The sequence below is a fragment of the Misgurnus anguillicaudatus genome, chromosome 24 (genome assembly GCF_027580225.2).
Source record: "Misgurnus anguillicaudatus chromosome 24, ASM2758022v2, whole genome shotgun sequence".
Lineage (NCBI taxonomy): Eukaryota > Metazoa > Chordata > Actinopteri > Cypriniformes > Cobitidae > Misgurnus > Misgurnus anguillicaudatus.
The window spans coordinates 36,643,334-36,668,973 of NC_073360.2; the positions used below are offsets into that span (position 1 = coordinate 36,643,334).

The 25,640-nt window shown below is 35.8% G+C and overlaps 1 protein-coding gene across 6 annotated transcripts in view; it reads left to right on the plus strand.

Annotated features, from left to right (window-relative positions):
• fat3a (FAT atypical cadherin 3a) overlaps positions 1-25,640 on the plus strand; it is a 196,838-nt gene that overhangs the window by 87,977 nt on the left and 83,221 nt on the right. For all 6 annotated transcript variants that reach the window (XM_055197301.2, XM_055197302.2, XM_055197303.2 and 3 more), the window contains exons 3-4: positions 19,535-19,653; positions 20,888-21,086. In XM_055197301.2, the coding sequence (XP_055053276.2) occupies positions 19,535-19,653; positions 20,888-21,086 (318 nt within the window). The remainder of the gene's footprint in view (positions 1-19,534; positions 19,654-20,887; positions 21,087-25,640) is intronic.

Below are 25,640 nucleotides of genomic sequence, written 5' to 3' on the forward strand. Positions count from 1 at the left end.
ACAAAAACTTTTATTCTGCAAATGATTAGTCGCGACTAATCATGAGGCAGCAATACTGCATTCAAAATGTATATGTTTTACATTATTAATGGACATTAGTACATGTTTGTATGTATGATTTGAAACCGCAAAGTGCTGCGCATAATGTAGTAACTTGTTAGTAGGCCTGAGTAATGTGAAGTTTGTATTTTTGGTAATACGCTTATGCACAAATTTATAAAATATGAAAATAAGACAGTGGAACTTTGAGTTGTTTGTTACCTTTAATTCCCGGTTGCCTCACGTAAACAGAATTTTAATTTTTTGTTATTTTTAATTAAACAAAACAAAGTACTTGAATATCTTATATCTTTTTTTGCAGATCATGGCAAAACAGGAATTATTATCGGGTGTTCAGCAGCATTGCTACGATTGTTGCATACATATTACGGGTGTTTTGCGACCAATTTCGTGATTTACATTTTTTATATGGTTTCAATTTGAATTTGATTCGATCAAGTATTGATTAATTAAAGTTTTGTAAAAATAAAAATTTAGTTTTGCAGACATGGCTGTCACTGTAAGACTTACATGTAATGCACGTATCCACTGTAATGTTATACTGTGTACAAACCAAACATGAAGTATTGCGTTCCTCGCATTAGATTACTCGTGGCATTTAACTTTGTGTCATACAAATTTTCCGCTTGAATTAAATATTTTTATCTTGTGCAAAGGACGCGTTTGAGGCAAATATAGGGCTGCACGATTTGTGCGATTTTCTCGGGCTGCGTAGACTCATCGGTAGATTCAACTGAGCGCAAGGTGACATAAAACTTTTACGCGTCATGCAAATAAAACCCGTTTGCGCATTCCGTAGTTGTATCACGCGGCCCGCACATGCACGACTACTTCGTATTTCTTTGGCAATAAATGATCTGCTCAGTTAACACGGTGTTTGAGTTCTCCTCCATGTGTCTCTATGCAACTGACTGGATGGGGCGGAGCCACGTAATCTCACACGCAGTAGTATGTTTTAAAGGGAAAGTATTAACAGGATTAAAAACCGAAATAACCGACATGATAAAATAGGGTCGGTTAACGTTTCTGAATTTCGGTTTTCGGTTATTTTTCGATTAATCGTGCAGCCCTATGTTAAGGTCTTTTATTTTGAAGTTATAGTTTTCATGTTCATGTCTTTTATTTTGATATTGTTCATTGTCAAGTTTCCCTATTCTCCATGTTCTGATTGGTTCCTTTTCTGTATACATAGCCCTCATACTCCCATTGTCTTTGTCAAGCTTTGTTCATCTGTATGTCTGTTAGTATTTTGGTTATGTCTTTGTTTCTTTTAATAAAGCTGCACTTGGGATCTAAATCGCTCGCCTCAGTGGATTACATTACAGCTGCCCAATTCGCGTCATTTGCTTCGCCCTGCGTGATGTTGCGTGTATTTGCGTCTTTGTATTGACTTTATGTCAATGCTTGTATGTAATCTACTTGCACTAATTGTTGAATTTGCGTTTGCCGTTTTCTTTCTGAATCGTAATATATTCACACACAGACTAAGTTTTCGAGGATAATCGTCATTTTTTTTTATCATGCCGTTTTTTATGTATAAATATGTCCGCTCAAACACAAGGAAATGTGAACCCAGTTTTATTGAATTCGGTATGGTTTTGTTAAACTGAAGATCGATTGCTGTCCTTTAATGACTCTGAATGTCCGTCTTGTTTTCTGCAGTTATTCACTTATTAGCCGAACAGAGCCGAGAAAACTGCAGACGTAATAACCTCAATTACAGTAATCAATGCGTTTGATTGATCGGTTTAACTCTGCTTGAAGGCGTGTTATTTTCTGTTCTCCTTTCTTACACGTTAACGCTTTGGTCTGGAGTCAGAAACACAGGCTGAGCATAATCACAGGTTAACGGTTATATTTACTGGGAAAGCGCCGTTTGGAATTGTTTGTATTTAGTGAAGGGTTTGGTCCAAGATCCGACGGCTGCGTTTCAAAACCTTCACAGCTACACCATATATGCACGATCCGCATTCAAATAAAGTCTTCAAACCCATCTGTATACTGCTTAGGATGCTGTCTAGTTATGCAGTTAACAAGGTTTTGAAACGCAGCCAATCTTCTTAAAAGAAAGTGTATCTAAACATGCCACTCAGACTCGGCAGTCAAATGCAAGTCACATCACATCTCATCAGACGCTGAAAATAAGCTGGCAGCCACGTAAACTTTACACTTTCCCTGCTGATTTTACTCTTGATTCCCCCATCACTGCCTTTCAAAGGTTCAATGGTAGGGTCATGTAACCTGATGTGATTGAATGAAACGCTGTCTGCTGCTGTGTAAAACCCCACAAGGCCTGGGGTCCTAAATATAGTCACACAATAACAGGAGAAAGAGGGTGAGCTCACCGAAATGACAGACTCAATTAGACTCTGTGTGTTTTGTCCTTCATTGTCTGTTTTCTTTTCTTGCTTTTTATGTCTTTGTCTCTTTTGTTTTATTTTTGGGGATGCAAAGTCAGCGTAGGAGTTTCAGAGACGTGTTTGCTGAAAAAGCACTAAATGTAAAATGTACTAAATGCAAGAAATGTGTTTTTCTTATATATATGGTAGTTTGCATGTATAAACTAAAGCTCAGCTTTGAGAATTTCTTTGCTAATTGGCAAATAAATAACATATGGCATGTGCAAAGTTTATAAAGACAGGACAATGACTACAAGATATTGCCACAAAAGATTCACAAGTTTTAAAAACAAATAAAATTATAGTGAATGTAGGCTTTAAACCTGTGTTTTGTTATATATTTTTTTTGTTTTTGAGAAAAAATTTGCTAATTGGCAGAAAAATAACACATGGCATGTGCAAAGTTTATAAAGACAAGACAACGCCTACAAAATATTGCCACAAAAGATTCACAAGTATTAAAAACAAATATAATGGTAATTAATTTAGGCTTTATACCTGTGTTTTCGTATATATTGTTTTGTTTTGTTTTTTAGAAAAAATTGCTAATTGGCAGAAAAATAACACATGACATGTGCAAAGTTTATAAAGACAGAACAACGACTAAAAAAAATGTCATAAAAGATTCAAAAGTTTTAAAAACAAATAAAATGGTAGTAAATGAAGGCTTTATACCCGTGTTTTGTTATATATTGTTTTGTTTTTGAGAAAAATTTGGCAAATTGCCAAAAAATTACACATGACGTACAAAGTTAATAAAGACAGGACAATTACTACAAAATATTGCCAAAAAAGATTAACAACAAGTATTAAAAACAAATAAAATTGTAGTCAACATAGGCTTTATACCTGTTTTGTTATATATCGTTTAGTTTTTGAGAAAAATTTTGCAAATTGGCAAAAAAATAACACATGACATTTGCAAAGTTTGTAAAGACAGTATCACGACTACAAAATATTGCCACAAAAGATTAAAACGTTTTAAAAGCAAATAAAATGGTAGTCAACATAGGCTTTATACCGTGTTTTGTTATATATTGCTTTGTTTTTGAGAAAAATTGTGCAAATTGGCAAAAAAATAACACATGACATGTGCAAAGTTTATAATAACAGTACAACGACTACAAAATATTGTTACAAAAGTTTCATAAGTTTTAAAAACAAATAAAATGGTAGTCAATGAAGGCTTTATACCGTGTTTTGTTATATATTGTTTTGCTTTTAAGAAAAATTTAGCAAATTGGCCAAAAAAATGACACATGGCATGTGCAAAGTTTATAATAACAGTACAACAACTACAAAATATTGTTACAAAAGTTTCATAAGTTTTAAAAACAAATAAAATGGTAGTCAATGAAGGCTTTATACCGTGTTTTGTTATATATGGTTTTGTTTTTGAGAAAACATGTAGCAAATTGGCCAAAAAAATGACACATGGCATGTGCAAAGTTTATAATAACAGTACAACAACTACAAAATATTGTTACAAAAGTTTCAAAAGTTTTAAAAACAAATAAAATGGTAGTCAATGAAGGCTTTATACCTGTGTTTTGTTATATATGGTTTTGTTTTTGAGAAAACATGTAGCAAATTGGCAGAAAAATAACACATGGCATGTGCAAAGTTTATAAAGACAGAACAACGACTACAAAATATTGCCACAAAAGCTTCAAAAGTTTTAAAAACAAATAAAATGTTAGTCAATGAAGGCTTTATACCTGTGTTTTCGTATATATTGTTTTGTATTCGAGAAAAACTTTGCAAATTGGCAAAAAAATTACACATGGCATGTGCAAAGTTTATAATAACAGTACAACAACTACAAAATATTGTTACAAAAGTTTCATAAGTTTTAAAAACAAATAAAATGGTAGTCAATGAAGGCTTTATACCGTGTTTTGTTATATATTGTTTTGCTTTTAAGAAAAATTTAGCAAATTGGCCAAAAAAATGACACATGGCATGTGCAAAGTTTATAATAACAGTACAACAACTACAAAATATTGTTACAAAAGTTTCAAAAGTTTTAAAAACAAATAAAATGGTATTCAGTGAAGGCTTTATACCTGTGTTTTGTTATATATGGTTTTGTTTTTGAGAAAACATGTAGCAAATTGGCAGAAAAATAACACATGGCATGTGCAAAGTTTATAAAGACAGAACAACGACTACAAAATATTGCCACAAAAGCTTCAAAAGTTTTAAAAACAAATAAAATGTTAGTCAATGAAGGCTTTATACCTGTGTTTTCGTATATATTGTTTTGTATTCGAGAAAAACTTTGCAAATTGGCAAAAAAATTACACATGGCATGTGCAAAGTTTATAAAGACAGGACAACAACTACAAATAAACGACTACAAAAGTAAAAAAAACAAATAAAATTGTAGTCAATGTAGGTTTTATCGTGTTTTGTTATATATCATTTTGTTTTTGAAAAATGTTTGCAAATTGGCAAAAAAAAAACACACATGACATGTGCAAAGTTTATAATAACAGTACAACAACTACAAAATATTGTTACAAAAGTTTTAAAAACAAATAAAATGGTATTCAGTGAAGGCTTTATACACGTGTTTTGTTATATATTGTTTTGCTTTTAAGGAAAATTTAGCAAATTGCCAAAAAAATGACACATGGCATGTGCAAAGTTTATAAAGACAGGACAACAACTACAAATAAACGACTACAAAAGTTTAAAAAAACAAATACAATTGTAGTCAATGTAGGTTTTATCGTGTTTTGTTATATACCATTTTGTTTTGGAAAAATGTTTGCAAATTGGCAAAAAAAAAAACACATGACATGTACAAAGTTTATAAAGACAGGACAACGACGACAAAATATTGCCACAAAAGATCAACAAGTTTTTAAAAACAAATTAAATTGTAGTCAATGTAGACTTTATACCTGTGTTTTTGTTTATATTGTTTTGTTTTTGAGAAAAATGTAGCAAATTGGCAAAAAAATAACACATGACATGTGCAAAGTTTATAAAGACAGGACAATGACTACAAAATATTGCCAAAAAAGATTAACAAGAAGTATTAAAAACAAATAAATAGTAGTCAACATAGGCTTTATACCCGTGCTTTGTTATATATGGTTTTGTTTTTGAGAAAATCTTTGCAATTTGGCAAACAAAAAATCTATGCATTTATGTAGCTATGTATACTGTGTACACAAATAAATGAAATGAATGCATAGCTTATACCTTTTATGCTTCTCAGTTTATCCTTCTTGCATATTTTTACTGGAAAGCACATACAAAAAACAGGTCTGAACCACAGACAGCCTTTTTATATTGACGCCAGAGCTGACTGTTAGAAGGATATTAATGTGGCTCATATTTCACTTGTGACCGTACCGAACACCGCTATCTCTCACAGCCTCGCTTTCAATTAAATCACATTAAATATGCTGTCTACACTGACTAACATTCATGAGCGTGCACTAATGCAGAGCCGTACCCCTGAGAGTTTATCTTCCGGTCTGATGCCATACCAGCCTCAGTGACCCACAAATACTGCTGACATCAACCAGAAAACAGTTTTGGCATTTTCCGGGAAGTCCTGATTCCAGGTTAACGTTCCTTTTAAATGACTAATCGGATGTTCTGGTCATGTCCTCAGTACACCTCAGCACAAATGATTTGAATCCAGGCCTGCTGTATTGTAGATTGCTCTCTGAAGCTGGCGTAGATGCCCTCATAGCTGGATTTTCGGTTCTTTCTCTGTGTTTTTGTCTATGGTTCGATATTTTGTTCAAATCTCAGAGATTCCCAGAGTTCAGTGAAAGAACAGAAATAGCTGGCAATATTTCAAAGCACTGAGGGAAACGCTTCGTATTTTCTACTAGAACAGATGATGTGTTGCTGCAGTCTGGAAAAGCCTGAGAGGGCATATAGAAAAAAACATGATCTTTGCTCCATTGAAATAAAATAGTTTGATATACAGTACAATGTAGTGTATGGACATACTGTAACACATTGATACTCAGCTGGCTTTGCTGCTTATTTTACTTCCTGATAGGTTTACCAGTCATAACAGATGTCTTTTATGTACAGTAGACTTAAAGATAGGCCTGTTTAACTCCAAAGATCAAAAGGAAAGGAACATAAATTTTCATTTATACAGAATTGTGACTTTATTTGGTGCAAATGTATTGCCTTAAATCCTCTGTTAATATATTTGGCAGATGCTTTTATCCAAAGCTTTCAGTCTACACATTTATTTTTTCTCTTTTAACACTGTGTCAGAGCCATAACCACCATAGACGTTGTGGGGAGGACATTTGATTTTTTTTAATATACCAACATATTGCCTTGAATGTTTTGGTCACCCCTAATTTTCAAGAAGTTGTTATGGCCTTGTTTCTTGGGATTTGAACCCATGACCATTGCTACGTTACAGGATAAAAATGGGTGATTCTCACGAAATCCAGATTTAGAAGGTGTCCAGCATCAGAATTTTTAAAAAGACCTTGAAGCCAATTTTTTTTTTGCACATATAAGACTAAGGTCTGAACTTAATATAACCATTATTTTTAAAGGATTTAAAAAATAATTCCTATAGAATTATTTAAAAAAAATTTAGATTATCATTATTCGAAAATTATCATTACCGCAACATGATATTACATTAAATTTATGCATTTACAAACTCGTGTTTCGGTAATGAGAACTAAAAAGTTGTCTAGGTATGACAAACGAAATTGCAACTTTTATCGGGAGACAAAAAATAAGAACTGCTTACCTGGTAGCTATCTTCCAACAATTTTTTTTTAATGTTAGTTCCTTGAGGACTTAAACAATAATTGAAAATTGTTGCGGAGGATGAGAAAATTGGTCTTGGACACATTTATATTCCTTATTATTGTCTTTACATTTACCAATGATCACCAAATACCACATGTTTTGTTACTGTAAATATTTATAGTATAACATGCACTGAAGCTTTTTATTTTTTAGATTTTTTAATTATACATTTTCCATGTCAAAGATCCCAAATCCAGTCATGGACACGTTGCGGTAATGATAATTTCCCCCTTAAATGTGGAAAAAACAAACAAAATTGGTTTGTACAGTATGATGTAATTTAAAATCATGTGCAAAATAGTACATGAAGAGATGTTTGGTACTATATGCTTCTTATTTTGATAGCATTTACTTTTTTATCAAAATGTTTCATGAAACCTCATAAGTCTAATTTCGCGAGAATCCCCCAAAAGTGTACTGTTTAATGCTGTTGTGTGTTTTGGTAAGTTCTGTATTGTTGTGTAAACCATTGCGTTATGTATTTGTGATATTGTGTAACATCACTGTGTGGTTTTGAGTGACTGGCGCCTGCGGTTGATTCGGAGTGCTGGCATTTGCCTTGGCAGCGATGTCGTGCCATTCCTCAGTGGTGCGGGTTTATTAGCGCATTGTGGGGTTGTGTTTAGGAGATAATGAAGTCTGGTTTCTGTCATCACCTGCTTAACGGCCTCCTTTAAAAACCACAGGGATATTTTGATGCCACTGAATCCGTGAATCTGCCTTTCTGTCAAACGCACACACAAGCTGTTCTGCCCAGACGGGCAATGAACCTCCTACACTTTGTCTCACATGCAGGATTGCACAAACTATCCAACACACACATGGAGATAACACCTCCGACATACACACAGCCTGATAGCGTTAATTGGCTTTATTTAAATTAACTTTAAATAAACAGTGTTTATTTTAAGACGTCTGGATACATATACATGTGCACGTTCGGTTGCATGGTTCTGATGGGAAGACACTCGTCTGTTTTGAAAGCTGGAAATTTGTGTTTTAGTGGAAAAAATGTGATGTGCTATTAAACACACATGCACTGTCAAGACAACCAGTATGTAATAATTATAAATGCACATTTATTATTTAAACCGCCAAGATCATAGAATAATTTTCTTACTGTACATTTACTTACGCATTTGGCAGAACGACTTGAAGTGCATTACAAGGTATATTTTACTGTTACCTGTGATAATATATTATAATACAATACAATATAATTTAACATCATTATAAATATGGAGGTCTGGCAGTTTTAGAGACTATAAAATATGAAGTCGGGTGCTGTGTAGAGATTGCAAGTTCCCAAAATTTATAGTTTGTGTTCATATCTTCTTCATCTGTTGGGAGGTGATTTTAAAGGTCCCATTTTTCCTGATCCCATTTTTGAAACTTTAGTTAGTGTGTAATGTTGCTGTTAGAGCATAAATAATACCTGCAAAATTATAAAGCTCAAAGTTCACTGCCAAGCGATTTATTTTCCCTTTCAAAGCCTACAGCGAACGACCGGTTTGGACTACAGTCCTCTACTTCCCGTTGAATGACGTCAATATAAGAGTTTTTGACTAAACTCCGCCCACAGGAAAACGTCAGTAACCAGCTAAGCTCAAACGGCTAGGCTAAGCTCCTGTCGAAACTTGTTACGTATATGTGTTTTTACACACAAAACATGAACACATGCTATATTGCACACCATAAACACAATCATAGCTTCAAAAACACAGAAAAATGGGACCTTTAATATTCATGCTTGAAACAGATGGAAAATTGACCAGCTTGTGGGACTCTCTATGGAGAGCCCAATGTAAACTGACGCTTTCTTGCCCTTTTGTGGGTCACATTGAGCTACATGAACACTTGAGCACAAGTATACACCACACCTTGTTTTTTTCAAGATTAAACCCCTTAAAACAAAATAGTTCATCCAAAAACGGAAAATTCTGTTATATTTTTGCCCTTATGTATTTTATGTCTGTTCATTGCAGAATAATAATGAAAGTGAATGGGGATTGACTGAAGCGGATGAGATATAACACACACACATACCCACACACAGACAGACAGACACACACACGCATGGTTACAGTAAGAGGATGCTGTGAAAGGCAGGAAGCAGATAATTGGTGTCTCATTAATATTTGATCACAGAGATTATACCAATGAATGATATTGGTAACACACATATTTACACACACACACACACATACACTCACACACAGACTTCGATTCATTGTTTTCTAGGTCAGACAGAAGGAACACAACTACTGACAAGAAAGCAAAAAGGCTTTCACTCGCTTATTTTTTCTATGTATTTAGACCCAACACATGGTTGATAGCGTAGGAGAGTTATAACACATGGATGGAGGTATGAAAGAACGCATGGATGGAGGGATGGATGAATAAAAGAATGCATGGATGAGAGATGGATGAAGGAACAAATGCATGGATTGAGTGATGGCAAGATAAAAGAATGCATAGATGCAGAAATGAAGAAATGCAAGGATGGATGAACAAATACAGCAACTGAGTGATGGAAGAATATAAAAGATCAAATGTATCGAGGTACGAAAGAACTCATGGATGGAGGAATGAATGAATAAAAGAATGCATGGATGAGAAATGATTAAGGAACAAATGCATGGATGGAGTGATGAAAGAATGCATAGATGAATAAATTCATGGATTGAGAGATTGATGGATAGAAGAACACATATATGGGTGATTCTCACGAAAACTTGGTTTTAAAAATGTCAGGCATGAAAATGTAAAAATTGCTTAAATTTACTTTTTTTCCCACCAGACATTGAAAAACAAAGTCTGGAGTAAATGGGAACATTAATTTAAAAACTTTTATTTATCATTTAACACTTTTTGTAACATAATTTAAAAAATTAGTCCTAAAAAAATCTCATTACCACAACAGTCAGAAAACATCAACACTGACATATTTTCAAAATGACATGACAAACCTGAAAGAACATAATTTGGAGATTCTGCACATGCATTTAAAATCAAAGTATTATGCTTCTATTAATTAAATTAACATTTAATAAGCATCTGTTGTGGTAATGATAATCAAAATGTCGTGTAAGCATTCTGACAAGACAATATTTGAAATTAACTGTAAAAAAATGATCTTACCTGGTAGCCATCTTGAAGTAACTGGTCCATGTGCTTGGTCACTCAAAATCAAACTTTATTAAAATTCTGTATGTGTGCTTAAACTGTTCTCAAAAAGTGTTGCGGAGGATGAGAACATCAGGCATGGACACATCATTTTCCTAATTTTTCTTCATTATTATTATACATGAATATTCAGTAAATATTTTTTTCTGTCATCTAATGTAGTCTAGCAAAACATCCATTTTTTTTCTTAATATTTTTTGTGTTAATTTGATTAAATTACAACATAACGCAGGTTCAAACACAGCCGGACACATTGCGGTAATGAGAATTTCAGCAGAAAATGAGATAAAATGTACAATTATAAATTCTTATGTCGAAATCACACATTGTGCAAGGTAGAACACAGTATTGTGTTAATTCTGATGCTTTTTAATGTTACTATATTACACATTTTAAAGCTAAAATCATTAGTGCCGTGGTGTTTCAATGGTTTCGTGAGAATCACCCATATGGAGAGATGACTAAATACGTGGGTGGATGAAAGATGAAATTTATGGAGGTATGAAAGAACTCAAGGATGAAGGGATGGATGAATAAAAGATGCATGGATGAGAGATGAATGAATGATGAGATGGATGAAGGAACAAATGCATAAATGGAGTGATGAAAGAATATTTGGATAAGGGATGGAAGGATGAGAGATTGGATGGATGATGGATAAAAAGAACAAATGTATGGAGAGATCAATGAATTCAATGAGTGCATGCATGGATGGATAAAAAACAAATGCATGGTGTTATAAAAGAACTCATGGATGGAGGGATGGATGAATAAACAAATACATGGATGAGAGATGGATGAAGGAACAAATGTATGGATTGAGTGTTGAAAAGATAAAAGAGTGCATAGATTAATAAATTCATGGATTGAGAGATGGATGGATAGAAGAACACATGTATAGAGAGATAAACGATTACATGGATAGATGGGTGGATGAAAGATCAAATGCATGGAGGCATGTAAGAACTTAAGGTTGGAGGGATGGATGGATGAATAAAAGAATGCATGAATGAGAGATGGATGAATGAACAAATGCATGGATTGAGTGACGGAAGGATGTAAGAATGCATAGATGGAGGAACAAAGAAATGCATGAATGGAGAGTTGAATGAAGAATAAGCAAATACAGCAGAGTGATGAATGAATATATGGATGAAGGGAAGGGAGGATCAAAAACTGCATTCATGGATGGATGAATGAATACATGGATAGATGAGTGGATGAAAGATCAAATGCATGGAGGTATGAAAGAACCCAAGGATGGAGGGATGGATGGATGGATGAATAAAAGAATGCATGGATGAGTGATGGATGGAGGAACAAATGCATGGATGGAGTGTTGAAAGGATAAAAGAATGCATAGATGAATAAATTCATTGATTGAGAGATGGATAGAAGAACACATGTACTGTATGGAGAGATGAATGAATACATGGATAGATGGGTGGATGAAAGATCAAATGCATGGAGGTATGAAAGAACTCAAAGATCGGGGGATGGATGGATGAATAAAAGAATGCATGGATGAGAGATGGATGAAGGAACAAATGCATGGATTGAGTGATTGAAGGATGAAATAATGCATAGATAGAGGAACGAAGAAATGGATGGATGGATGGATGAACAAATACAGCAACTGACTGATGAAAGAATATATAAATGAAGGCATAGAAGGATGAAAGATTGCATGGATGGATGGATGGATGATGGATAAAAGAACAAATGTATGTAGAGATTAATAACTACATTAATGGATGGATGAAATATCAAATGTATGGAGGCACCGTATGAAGGATCTCGTGGATGGAGGGATGGATGAATAAAATAATGCATGAATGAGAGAGGGATGAAGGAAACAAATGCATGGATTGAGTGAGAGAAGGATGAAACTATGCATAGATGAATAAATTCATTGATTGAGAGTTGAATGATGAATATGCAAATACAGCAGAGTGATGAAAGAATATATGGATGAAGGGATGGAAGGATGAAAGATTGCATGCATGGATGGATGAATGATGGATAAAAAGAAGAAGTGTATTGAGAGATCAATGAATTCATGGGCAGAGGGATGGATGGATGGGTGGATAAAAGAAGAAATGTATGTAGAGATGAATGAATACATGGACGGTTGGATAAAAGATCAAATGTATAGAGTTATGAAAGAATACATGGATGAGAGATGGATAAAGGAACAAATGGATGGATGGAGTGTGGAAAGGATGAAAGAATGCATGGATTAATAATTTCATGGATTGAGAGATGTATGGATAGAAGAACACATGTATGGAGAGATGAATGAATACATGGATAGATGGGTGGATGAAAGATCAAATGCACGGAGGTATGAAAGAACTCAAGGATGGAGGGATGGATGGATGAATAACAGAATGCATGGATTGAGTGATGGAAATATAAAAGAATGCATAGATGGAGGAACAAAGAAATTCATTGATTGAGAGTTGAATGATGAATATGCAAATACAGCGGAGTGATGAAAGAATATATGGATGAAGGGATGGAAGGATGAAAGATTGCATGCATGGATGGATGAATGATGGATAAAAAGAAGAAGTGTATTGAGATTTCAATGAATTCATGGGCAGAGGGATGGATGGATGGGTGGATAAAAGAAGAAATGTATGTAGAGATGAATGAATATATGGATAGATGGGTGGATGAAAGATCAAATGTACGGAGGTATGAAAGAACTCAAGGATGGAGGGATGGATGAATAACAGAATGCATGGATTGAGTGATGGATGAAAGAACAAATGTATAGAGAAATTAATTAATTAATTTATGAATTGAGAAATGGGTGGATAAAATAACAAATGCATGGAGCTATAAAAGAACTCATGAATGGAAGAATGGATGGAGGAACAAATGCATGGATGGAGTGTTGAAAGGATGAAAGAATGTGTAGATGAATACATTCATGGATTGAGAGATTGAAGGGATCTCTCTCTCTCTCTCTCTCTCTCTCTCTCTCTCTCTCTCTCTCTCTCTCTCTCTCTCTCTCTATGTATGTATGTATGTATGTAGGATGGAGGGATGGATGAATAACAGAATGCATGGATTGAGTGATGGAAAGATAAAAGAATGCAAAGATGGAGGAACAAAGAAATGCATGGATGGAGAGTTGAATGATAAATGAGCAAATACAGCAGAGTTATGAAAGAATATATGGATGAAGGGATGGAAGGATGAAAGATTGCATGGATAGATGAATGATGGATAAAAAGAAGAAATGTATGGAAAGATAAATGAATTCATGGGCAGAGGGATGGATGTATGGATAAAAGAAGAAATGTATTTAGAAATGAACGGATACATGGATGGATGGATGTATAAAGAATGCATGGATGAGAGATGGATGGAGGAACAAATGCATGGATTGAGTGAGAGAAGGATGAAACAATGCATAGATGGAGGAACTAAAAAATGCATGAATGGAGAGTTTTGATGAAATACAGCAACAGACTGATGTAAGAATATATGGATGAGGGGATGGAAGGATAAAAGATTGCATGCATGCATGGATGAGTGAATGAATGATGGATAAAAAGAACAAATGTATTGAGAGATAAATGAAATCATGGGCAGAGGGATGGATAGAAGAAAGAACCAACGTATGGAGAAATGAATAAATTAATGGATTGAGAGATGGGTGGATAAAAGAACAAATGTATGGAGGTATGAAAGAACTCGTGGATGGAGGAATGGAAGAATAAAAGAATGCATAGATGAGAGATGGATGAAGAAACAAATGTATAGAGAAATTAATTAATTAATTTATGAATTGAGAGATGGGTGGATAAAAGAACAAATGCATGGAGCTATAAAAGAACTCATGAATGGAAGAATGGATGGAGGAACAAATGCATGGATGGAGTGTTGAAAGGATGAAAGGATTCATGGATTGAGAGATTGATGGATTGAAGAACGCATGTATGAAGGGATAAAAGAATGCAAATATGGATGAATGATGGATAAAATCTCAGACAGAATGATGTATTTAGCTTTTAGAACAGGGGTCGGCAAGTAACTCTGGCCGCGGGCCAATATTTTTTTTAGCCAGTAGATGGCGGGCCAACTGTTGTTGGCACACTTGCGTCTTATTTTGAATTACCCTAGTATAGGCTATCTGATCTTTTGTCAAGAAACATTGTCTTTATTTCCTATTTAAAAGACGAAAGACGGCATTAAAATTGCTAAAAACATGGTAATGGGTCTGTGTATCATTCGTTCAATCGTTTTTTTTTTTCAAATTAAAAACAAAAATGAAAAAATTAACCACCACGGGTATTCTGATTGTGTGCTCAGATAAAAAAATTAATTACTGGATTAGACATTTTTTTTATTTAACTCCTTTATAGGCATAATATATCAATGAAATCATTTTAAACAGATCAAGTACTATAGTGGTAATATTACAGGAATTTATGCTCTCATGAAATACTCTTACAGTCCGACTTTTGAACTATTCCTTTTTTTATTAATATTTATCCGGGACACACACATACACACCTAAGGTTTAAGGAGGTCTCCGCTGGACTGTTTTTTGTCCAGCTCCGACAAGGTTCTATTCATACATTCATACACTTTGTGTTCACCCGCTTTATTTCCCGACCTGACGGGTCCGCAAAACTTAACGTCACGTTTCCAGAATCTCACATTCAAATGTCTCTAATGAAAAGAGACAGATGATTTTAAATGTTATACAAAAATTGTGTTCGTGCCAATAAAAATATTATTTTAACATTGTATTCATTGTATTTATAATGAAATATAAATAATAAATTAAATAGGACAAAGCCTCTCACTCAAATTTCTCACCATCATAAACCGAAACCATAGTTGGTTGCGGAGTTGCTGTTCAAATTGCTGAACATCCTCCTTTGCCAAATTTATAACGTTTTAAACGGAGGTAAAGATCAAAGAACTATGCGTTAGGAAAATTAATAATGGCTTTATTTTAATAGACATGTAAAACCATATTTTGGCGGATTACTTTCATTTTTTTAACGAATTTACCTGCCCATTTAGTCTTAATAATTAACGGTAAACGAACTTGACTTGCTGTTTTCGAAGGCAGGTCGAACCTTAGGTCGGGCTCGAGCCCCAAGTTCAAGTAGCAGAACACAACAGTATTCCTTTCAAATCTACTTTAAAATTGTATTAGTTAAAATATTACTGCAGTAAAAGAGTTTATTTTTATCATATTTTGTAGTGGTTTCTAAAAGCCAGCAATTACTTTTCAGTAATTTGCAATGTCACGGAGTTTAACGTCTTCACGCGTGATGAATTGACATGATTTACGAGGTAAATTTGCAAATGATTCATGAAGTCATACCTCTGCAATTATTTGATCGATTGTGTTTTAGAAGTATGTTCAAACTCTAATGACAGTTATGATCGCGGATGCGCTGGTAGAGAAAGAGAACGAGAAAGAGCGGCGCGTTAAGATAGCTATTATACGCATTTTTTTCAGGACATTCTTGCTATTTGTCAGTGTGTTATACGCAAATAAATAATAATGAAAAAAGTTCAAAAGTCAGACTGTAAGCGAATGAGACTTACAGGAAAGCATGGTTGCTATTCAAGCCCTTATTAAAACCCTTATTAAAATGTAATCTGTTAGTACCTGATCTGTTTAAATTTATTTCATTGGTATATGTCTGCTAAGGTGTTCAATTAAAATTTGTCCGAACCCGTTTTCATTCATTTTTTTATTTTGATCTGAGCGCACATTCAGAAAACGAGTCGTTTGATTTTAGTTCAGGAAATAAATAATAGAAAAACAAGTCGTTTTTCTTTATTTTCTTTTTGGTTTTGATTTGAAAAAACGAATGAAGGAATGATACACGGGGCCATTTTTGTAAACTGTTATTGTAAAATAAAAAAAGTCTGATTAAAAAAAAAATTAAAAAACGGACTTCAAATTAATCCGGTGGGCCAGAAAATATAGCTGGCGGGCCACTTTTGGCCCGCGGGCCGCCTGTTGCCGACCCCTGTTTTAGAAGGTCTCTCTCTCTCTCTCTCTCTCTCTCTCTCTCTCTCTCTCTCTCTTTCTCTATGTATGTATGTATATTGTGATGTTTTATATGACCTGCATTGGACTTCCGTGCTTTGTGCAATAATATACTTCTACTATCTCAGTGATTTTTGGTTTCATCTGATTATTTCTGTGTTCATTGATCTTGAACAGATCATTAGATTCTTAGCCTTGACAATATTGACCCAGTTTTGTGAGGTAAAATACTTTGATAAAACAATTTAGTTGCACTTTTCTTCAGTATGTGTGTAGTGTAGCTGAATGAGCTATGCTGGTTTGTGGTAAATTGTGTGACATGACTCAATGGTTTGTCGAGGTCGGACCAATCTGTGTGTCTGATTGGCTAAAGTGAGTTTATATTACCTCAGAGAAAAGTCTATTTCACTGTCTATAAATCTATCTATCTTTCTCTCTCTCACTTTTTGGGGTTCCTGAATCCTGAGGCAGTTCTCCCGGTCTGAATATATTACAGTACATGTGCTCTCACTCTAACACAATGAACTAAAGGATTTTATGAATCCTACAGGCTAACACATTGAATTATTAATGTCACACGTGCACACACACTAAAACCCAGACACAAAACCTTTCCTGATGTTGCTTCAGCTCTCTTACAGAAATTCACCATGTCTAACGTGTGAATAATTTACTCTTAAAATGAGTAGTATCTAGCCAGAAACCTACTTAATAGTAAACATGTTTCCACATTTTATTAAAATATTTAAAAGTGAAATGACATTGCAAGGATTCAGTTTAGTAGTTTCAAGACTGCTCTTCTAGAGGATGTTTGAGTTGTGTCCCAAATGACGTAGCCTACTAATGTATTCATACCATCTACTGTATGCATTTTAGATCTAAAATTCGTCTAAAATGGATCAACACAATAAAGTGTACCAATTTAATTGCTAAAAAAACAATGCTATTTGGTATATTAATACAATGTGTTCACATGGTTTATGGTTAAAAAACACATTATTTTCCACATACCGTACATTTTTGTAGCTCCAGATATCCCTGCTTTCCTCAAACGCATTAATTTTGTACAAAACTCATCGATCTGAAAAAAAATTGTGAATCGGAAGATAGTTGCTCTTTAAATACTACAAAATGGTACAGAAAAGTATATGCACTGTAAAAAATTTAAGATTTGTAGGTTCAACTTAAAAAAGTAGGTGTTTGTGCTGCCTCAAAAGTTTGAGTTTAATCGACTTAAAAATATGAGTTGACTCGACCATGTTTGGAGCTATCTAATATTTTTAAGTTGAATAAACTTAAAATTTTAAGGCAGTATGAAAATTAACTTTTTAAAGTTGTATCAATAAATCTTTTTTCAGTGCAATTTAGGACAAAAACATAAAGAGCTCAGATGCAAAATCCTCTTAAAGGATTAGTCCATTTTCTTAAAAGAAAAATCCAGATAATTTACTCACCACTATGTCATCCAAAATGTTGATGTCTTTCTTTGTTCAGTCGAGAAGAAATTATGTTTTTTGAGGAAAACATTGCAGGATTTTTCTCATTTTAATGGACTTCAATAGAGCCCAACATTTAATACTTAACTCAACACATAATAGTTTTTATAACTGAGTTTCAAAGGACTATAAACGATCCCAAAGGAGGCATAAGGTCTTAACTAGCAAAACGATTGTCATTTTTGACAAGAAAAATAAAAATATGTACTTTTAAAACACAACTTTTCGTCAAGGTCCGGTCCAGCGCGACCCAACGCAAATGCGTAGTGACGTAGGGAGGTCACGTGTTACATATATAAAACGCACATTTGCGGACCATTGTAAACAATAAACTGACACAAAGACATTAATTAGTATCAGTTGACATACAACAACGTCGGAACGGTCCTCTTTCAAGACGCTTGTAAACACTGGGGCGGAGTTTCACATTCGTTCTCTGTGACCTCTTGACGTCATGACGTATTGCGTGAGGTCAGCTGGCGCATCACGACCGGATCTACATGACGAGAAGTTGTGCTTTAAAAGTGTATATTTGTTACTTTTATTGTCAAAAATGACAATCGTTTCACTAGATAAGACCCTTATGTCTCGTTTGGGATTGTTTATAGTCCTTTGAAACTCTGTTGAAAAAAACTGTGAAGTGTTGAGTTAAGTATTAAATGTTGGGCTCTATTAAAGTCCATCAAAATGAGAAAAATCCTGCAATGTTTTCCCCAAAAAACATAATTTCTTCTCGACTGAACAAAGAAAGACATCAACATTTTGGATGACATGGTGGTGAGTAAATTATCTGGATTTTTCTTTTAAGAAAATGGACTAATCCTTTAAGTGCATCTGACATGTTTTCTTATAAATTAGTATTTTTTATCAGACTTTTAATGGATTCTGCCAACAAAACATATTACTGAATGGCGTTAGGCCAGGATTAAGCAGATTTGAAGCGAAGGTATTACATGAGCATATAATACGTGCCGAGAGCATTCGGTTTATATCAGTGTTGACAGGAGTTGCATCTGTAATACTTTAGTAACAATGTAAAAAAATCTACTTTACACTACTTTAGTACTTTACTTTAAATAAAGAAAATCACAGTTTTTATAGTTATTGTTAATATTTTGCACTCAAAAGTAACCTTTATCATGACGAAACTTTAGATAGTATGAACACAAGTTTTATTGCTTGAATTTTGCAAACCTATATAATCCCAGACGACACACAAAAACATCTTTGGTTAGAGCTGCACCAACAAAGTGTTAGTGTCAGTTCTTTAACAATTAACTTTATTGTCTCCTTTTGTTTTTTGTGACCATGTACGAAGTATAATTTTTGCTTTCAAACATGAAGGCCGCAATTTACGGTTATGTGGAAAGTTTAAATGTCGGGTTGTTGTTGAGGTCAGAGGGTCAAGGATTTATTTTGGGTTTTTCGCTTGAGGTTCTCTCATTTTGTTTTGTGTTCGGTCACGGTGTATACGTGAATTGATCTAAAATTATATATATAAATCTGATGTGTGAATTAACATTTTTATTGATTTGCTTTTACAGGTGTGATCTACACTACTGATCTGTTGGACCGAGAAACGCAGGACTCCTATTGGCTGACGGTGTACGCCACAGATCTGGGCGTGGTTCCTCAGTCAGCAGCACTACAGGTGTACATACAGGTAAATATCAGTGTGTGTGTGTCTATGTTAGTTTGAAATATGCGACCCAGTCTGGAAAAAGCAGCTTTAGGGGCGGTTCACATTTTTAGTCTAAATCCGCGGCCGTCTTTTTGTCACATGACCTGAGGTGCGCTTGCGGCATTGTAGAAAAGTTGAAATGTTTTTAACTCGATGCGGTGCGGACACGCCTGGAATAACGTGTGCTTCGCACCGAGTGCGTATCATGACCGTGTCACTTCCATTATGAGCGCGCATACTGCATGTCTACATTTGAAATAATAAACTTGAGCGCGCTTAAGATGCGAAATGTGAATCACCCTTTTTTTATCGTTTTCTACATAAAATAAAAATAAATACATAATATAAAGAATATTGTGTGATAATATAACTTTGATATCTTTAATATTGACTGAGTAATATCATGTCAAAGATTAAAATCAATGAGTAAAATCAAACTTTGATGCTCCAAATTTCAATATTGGATTATGTAAGGGATAATGTAGAGGCAGCCGGTAGTTATTGGGAAATAAGCCCCGACAGTGTGATCAGGACCCGACGCGAAGCGGAGGGTCTTGTATCACACTGAAGGGGCTTATTTCCCAATAACTACCGGCTGCCTCTACATTATCCCGCTTATTACACGGCTACTTGCCACATAAGAAAAAAAACTGGACATGAATATGAATTTGAAACATTTTATTGGCATATTTGTTTTAGATTAACATTTTAATCCTTCCGCGAAACTTTGCACAGATGCATAAAATGATCGTAATACCTTATAAAGATCCTCTGCTTCATACTTGTCTCCATTTTTTCTCTTTGAGAAGTTTTAATCCCCATTCTGTATTTTTTTGTGTGTTGGCTTCGTAGCTGTCATGCTCTATTTTGTCAAGTTCAGTCTTAGTAAGCTGTCTGTCTCTTGTCGTGGGTGTCGTGTTTGTCACAAGATGGCGCCACACAGACAGTAATCTTTATTGATCTTTATTGGCGCGGAGCGATATTACTCGTGCAAGTAGTCCGGCTATGCGTTATTATTTTGGAGCGGTTATTATTCGAAAAGAACGAACCTGCAAATGTCTCAACTGACCAATCAGAATCAAGCATTCCAGAGAGCCGTGTAATAAGAGGCTTTAGCATGCGTTTCATAAACAGGGTCAAAAACTATTCTAATATTAAATATTGATTTCAGTCTTTCTGATTTTATTAAGTTTTTGTTTTTTGTGTGTTTGAATAGGTTGAAGATGTTAATGATAACGCTCCCCTCACATCTGAACCCATGTATCATGCCACCATTCCGGAAAACTCCCCGAAGGACCAGTCTGTCATTCAGATTCACGCACAGGACCCTGACGCCACGGAAACCGAGCCCAGACTTTCATTTCGCATTTCCAGCGGCAACCCCCAGAACTTCTTCAGCATCAATCCTCGCACTGGTTAGTATCTCCATCACACTGCATATCACATGATAGGATACTATTAGGATTTACAAGTACATTTATGCATTTATGGAGTATAACTTACAATGCATTCAGTCTATACATTTTATCAGTATGTGTTTTTCTGGAAATCAAACCTATGACCTTACAGTGATGCTTTCATACTGTGGTGCTGAATGCTGTAGTTTTCATATAGCACTGATATTTAAATCCAGGCTCTAATTCAAGATGTACCATGGTACATTCCTAAAAACCATTTGGAGAAACAGATATAAGAAGTCTCTGCAGTCCTGATAAAGCTAATTCTTCATTTGCATGCATCAATTCAGCGTTTCACTCATCATTGGTGGTTTAAGTTCAAGTGTTTCAATATGTATGTACATCTGCTTGTGTGAAGTCTAAAAGTCGACCGCTGCTCTCCGCATTATGACATCATCGTCTGCGCACACTCTAAATCCTGGCCGCTGATTGGCCTGGTGCTTCATTCTGCTCATAGGTTTTCCCTTTGATTGACAGATTAATTTCATATCCACAGGCCCCTCCCTCAAGCCACATACCCCATAGTGCATGTCAGCAAGAAGCACAGATCCTAATTAAAAACTTTATAAAGGTCAGAGAAGGTCAATCTGTCAGACAGATGGAGGAAAGAGAGAGAGAGAAAGAGAGAGAGATGAGGAAGTGTTGCATGGTTAGATTGGATGCCTGTGACGCTTATTATGTCTGTGTGAAATGTGTTTTCTGAAAAACTGTAAGTGGATCAATTTGTTTCTGACTTTTGTCTGTGTGTGTACTGTATGTCTATTGGAAAAGTTGAAAGTTTGTAAGACAGTTAGAGATCAATCACTGGTCCCCATCTATAGATCCTTCCTTCATTACAGAACGGTACATTTACGCTTACATTTATGCTTTTACTCAAAGCAACTTACAGTGCATCAATGTATACATTTCATTTACAGTATCAGTATGTTTTCTCCTTAGTATCGAATGACCTTGATATAATGCAATACTCTATTCATTGAGGTATTCAGATACATGATCCCTAAACAAAATGCACAGCTGAGTAGATGTACGCATAGAGGAAGCATAAACATGGCATATGTCTGTCTTTTTGTCTGCTTGTCTGTTTCTTTCTTTATATCTGTCGGTCCACCTGCATATCTGTCTGTCTGTCTCTCTTTCCTGTCATTGTCTTCCTGTTTCTCTGTCCTTTCTTTGTCTGCCGGTCTGTTTCAGTCTGTTTGTTGCTCTGTCTGCCTGTCTGTCTTTCTGTCTGTTTGTCTGCCCATCTGTTTCTTTCTATATTTCGCTCTGCCTCCCTGTCTATCTGTCTGTACGTCTGCCTGTCTGTTTGTCTCTCTGTCCTGTCTGTGTATTGGTAGGCCTGTCTGTTTCTCTGTTTGTCTCTTTGTCTGCCTGTTTTTTTCTGTCACTCTGACTGCCTATCTGTCTGTCTGTCTGTCTGTCTGTCTGTCTTTCTGTCCTGTTTGTGTCTTTGTATGCCTGTCTGTTTCTGTCTGTCTTTCTGTTTGTCTCTTTGTCTGCCTATCTGTTTCTGTCTATCTGTCACTCTGCCTGTCTATCTTTCTGTCTGTCTGTCTGTTTCTGTCTGTCTGTCCGTCTGTCTGTCTATCTGTTTGTCTATCTGTTTGTCTCTCTGTCCTGTCTGTCTCTTTTTTGCCTGTCTGTCGCTCTGCCTGCCTAACTTTCTGTCTGTCTGTCTGTCTCTCTGTCCTGTCTTGTCTTTGTCTGCCTGTCTGTTTCTGTCTGTCTTTCTGTATGTCTCTTTGTTTGTCTGTTGCTCTGTTTGCCTGTCTGTCTTTCTGTTTGCCTCTTTGTCTGCCTTTCTGTCTGTCTTTCTGTCCTGTCTGTGTCTTTGTATGCCTGTCTGTTTCTGTCTAGCTGTCGATCTGCCTGCCTATCTGTCTGTCTGTCTCTCTGTCCTGTCTGTGTCTTTGTATGCCTGTCTGTTTCTATCTGTCTTTCTGTATGTCTCTTTGTCTGCCTGTCTGTTGTTGTCTATCTGTCTCTCTGTCTGTCTTTCTGTTTGCCTCTTTCTCTACCTGTCTGTTTCTGTCTATCGGTTGCTCTGTCTGCCTGTCTGTCTCTCTGTCCTGTCGGTGTCTTTGTCTGCCTGTCTGTTTCTGTCTATCTGTCGCTATGTCTGCTTGTCTGTCTCTCTGTCCTGTCTGTGTCTTTGTATACCTGTCTGTTTCTGTCTGTCTTTCTGTATGTCTCTTTGCTTGCCTGTCTGTTGCTCTTGGCTGCCTGTCTGTCTTTCTGTTTGTCTCTTTTTCTACCTATCTGTTTCTGTCTGTCTGTCACTCTGCCTGTCTATCTCTCTGTCTGTTTGTCTGTCCTGTATATGTCTCTCTGTCTGTTTGTCTGTCCTGTATATGTCTCTCTGTCTGTCTGTCTATCTGTTTGTTTGTCTCTCTGTCCTGTCTGTCGATCTGCCTGCCTATCTGTCTGTCTCTCTGTCCTGTCTGTGTCTTTGTATGCCTGTCTGTTTCCGTCTGTCTTTCTGTATGTCTCTTTGTTTGTCTGTTGCTCTTTTTGCCTGTCTGTCTTTCTGTATGTCTCTTTGTCTGCCTGTCTGTTTCTGTCTATCTGTTGCTCTGTCTGCCTGTCTGTCTGTCTCACTGTACTGTCTGTGTCTCGGTATGCCTGTCTGTTTCTGTCTGTCTTTCTGTATGTCTCTTTGTCTGCCTGTCTGCTTCTGTCTATCTGTCGCTCTGCCTGCCTAACTGTCTGTCTGTCTCTCTGTCTGTCTGTCTCTCTGTCCTGTCTGTGTCTCTTTGTTTGCCTGTCTGTTGCTCTGTTTGCCTGTCTGTCTGTCTGTCTGTTGCTCTGTTTGCCTGTCTGTCTGCCTATCTGTCGCTCTACCTGTCTATCTCTCTGTCTGTCTGTTTGTCTGTCCTGTATATGTCTGTTTGTCGGGTTCTGTCTGTCCGTCTGTTTATCTGTTTGTCTCTCTGTTCTGTTTGTGTCTTTTTATGGCTGTCTGTTTCTGTCTGTATGTCTCTTTGTCTGCCTGTCTGCTTCTGTCTATCTGTCGCTTTGCTGCCTGTCTATCTGTCCCTTTGTTCTATTTTTATCTGTCTGCGGGCTCTCTCTCCTGTTTTTGTCCTGTCTGTTTCTGTCTGGCTGTCCTGTCTTTGTCTGCATGTCTGTTTCTTTCTAGCTGTTGCTTTTCCTGCCTATCTATCTGTCTGTCTCTCTGTCTGTATCTCTGTCCTGTCACTGTCTTCCTGCTTCCCTGTCTTTTCTTTGTCTGTTTGTCTGTTTCTGTCTGTTTGTCTGTCTGTTTCTTTTTATTTTTCGCTCTGCCTGCCTATTTGTCTGTCTGTTTGTCTCTTTGTCTGCCTGTCTGTCTTTTGCTCTGTCTGCATATCTGTCTGTCTTTCTGTTTGTCTCTTTGTCTGCCTGTCTGTTTGTTGCTCTGTCTGCATATCTGTCTGTCTGTCCTATCTGTGTTTTGTATGCCTGTTTGTTTCTGTCTGTCTTTTGCACTGCCTGCCCATCTGTCTCTCTGTCTGTCTGTCTGTCTCCATCTAATTTTAAAGGTTCATTTAAACCAAAGATAACACTATAAAACTATTTTTAAAAATATTAAAAATAGAAAACCATCAAGTTGGAAACTGCAGCTTGTTATTGCCTGTTTGTGTGAACACTGAGTGGCGAATTCCCAGACAAGGCTTAAATCTAGTCCCAGACTACATAATGTATGTTTGAGCTGTCTTAAACAAGACTGTTTTTGTAACGTATGTTTGTAAAAACTACTTAAATGTCCCAATATAACCAAGTCCTAGTCTTGGCTTGATCTAAACCCTGTCTGTGAAACCGCTTCTAAGAGTTATTATTATAATCTCTACAGTTGTCACTCCTGGTGTGTTCATCTAGTATTGTATTGTTATATCCTCACTTTAACTGTCCAGTGTTTTATCGATCTATGTATCATGTGATCTACTTGTTAAAGTAATGTAGAACCAGCTGTCCGAATATAGTAATGGCTGTCCAAATGTTAATCGGCTGGATCAGGGTCTGAATCATCCTATCACCTGCCAACATCACGAGAAAGCTCTTCAGCCTCATTGTTTTTCATTGCGTGGGTGTGTGACAGAAATGATTATACGCCTGTGTCTAGCTGGCGCACTCACTTCAGCTCTGTTTGCTGGGCTGTTATTGGGAAACTTGTTTGTCTGTTTATGTATATAGATTGCATGAATTATTGATGATGAGTCAAATATGCCAAGCACGGGGAACGAGATGGAATTACTGCTTTCTGAAAAACGTGGTTCAATTTCAGTTTATTTAAAGTATAGAGGAGTGTGCTTGTGGAGAACCGTTGAGAGATGAATTTAGAGGTGAGAACGGGTCATTTCATTATTTTGCTTTTAAAGCAAAGTTAAATTTATGTTCCCGAATTGCCAAGATGATTTACCGTATACTGTAAAGAAAGAACATGATGCATAACTTAATAAATTCAAATGTGTGCTTAATTTATGCTCACTTCATCTCACAAAATCTGTGTGCGTGCGTGCGTGTGTGTTT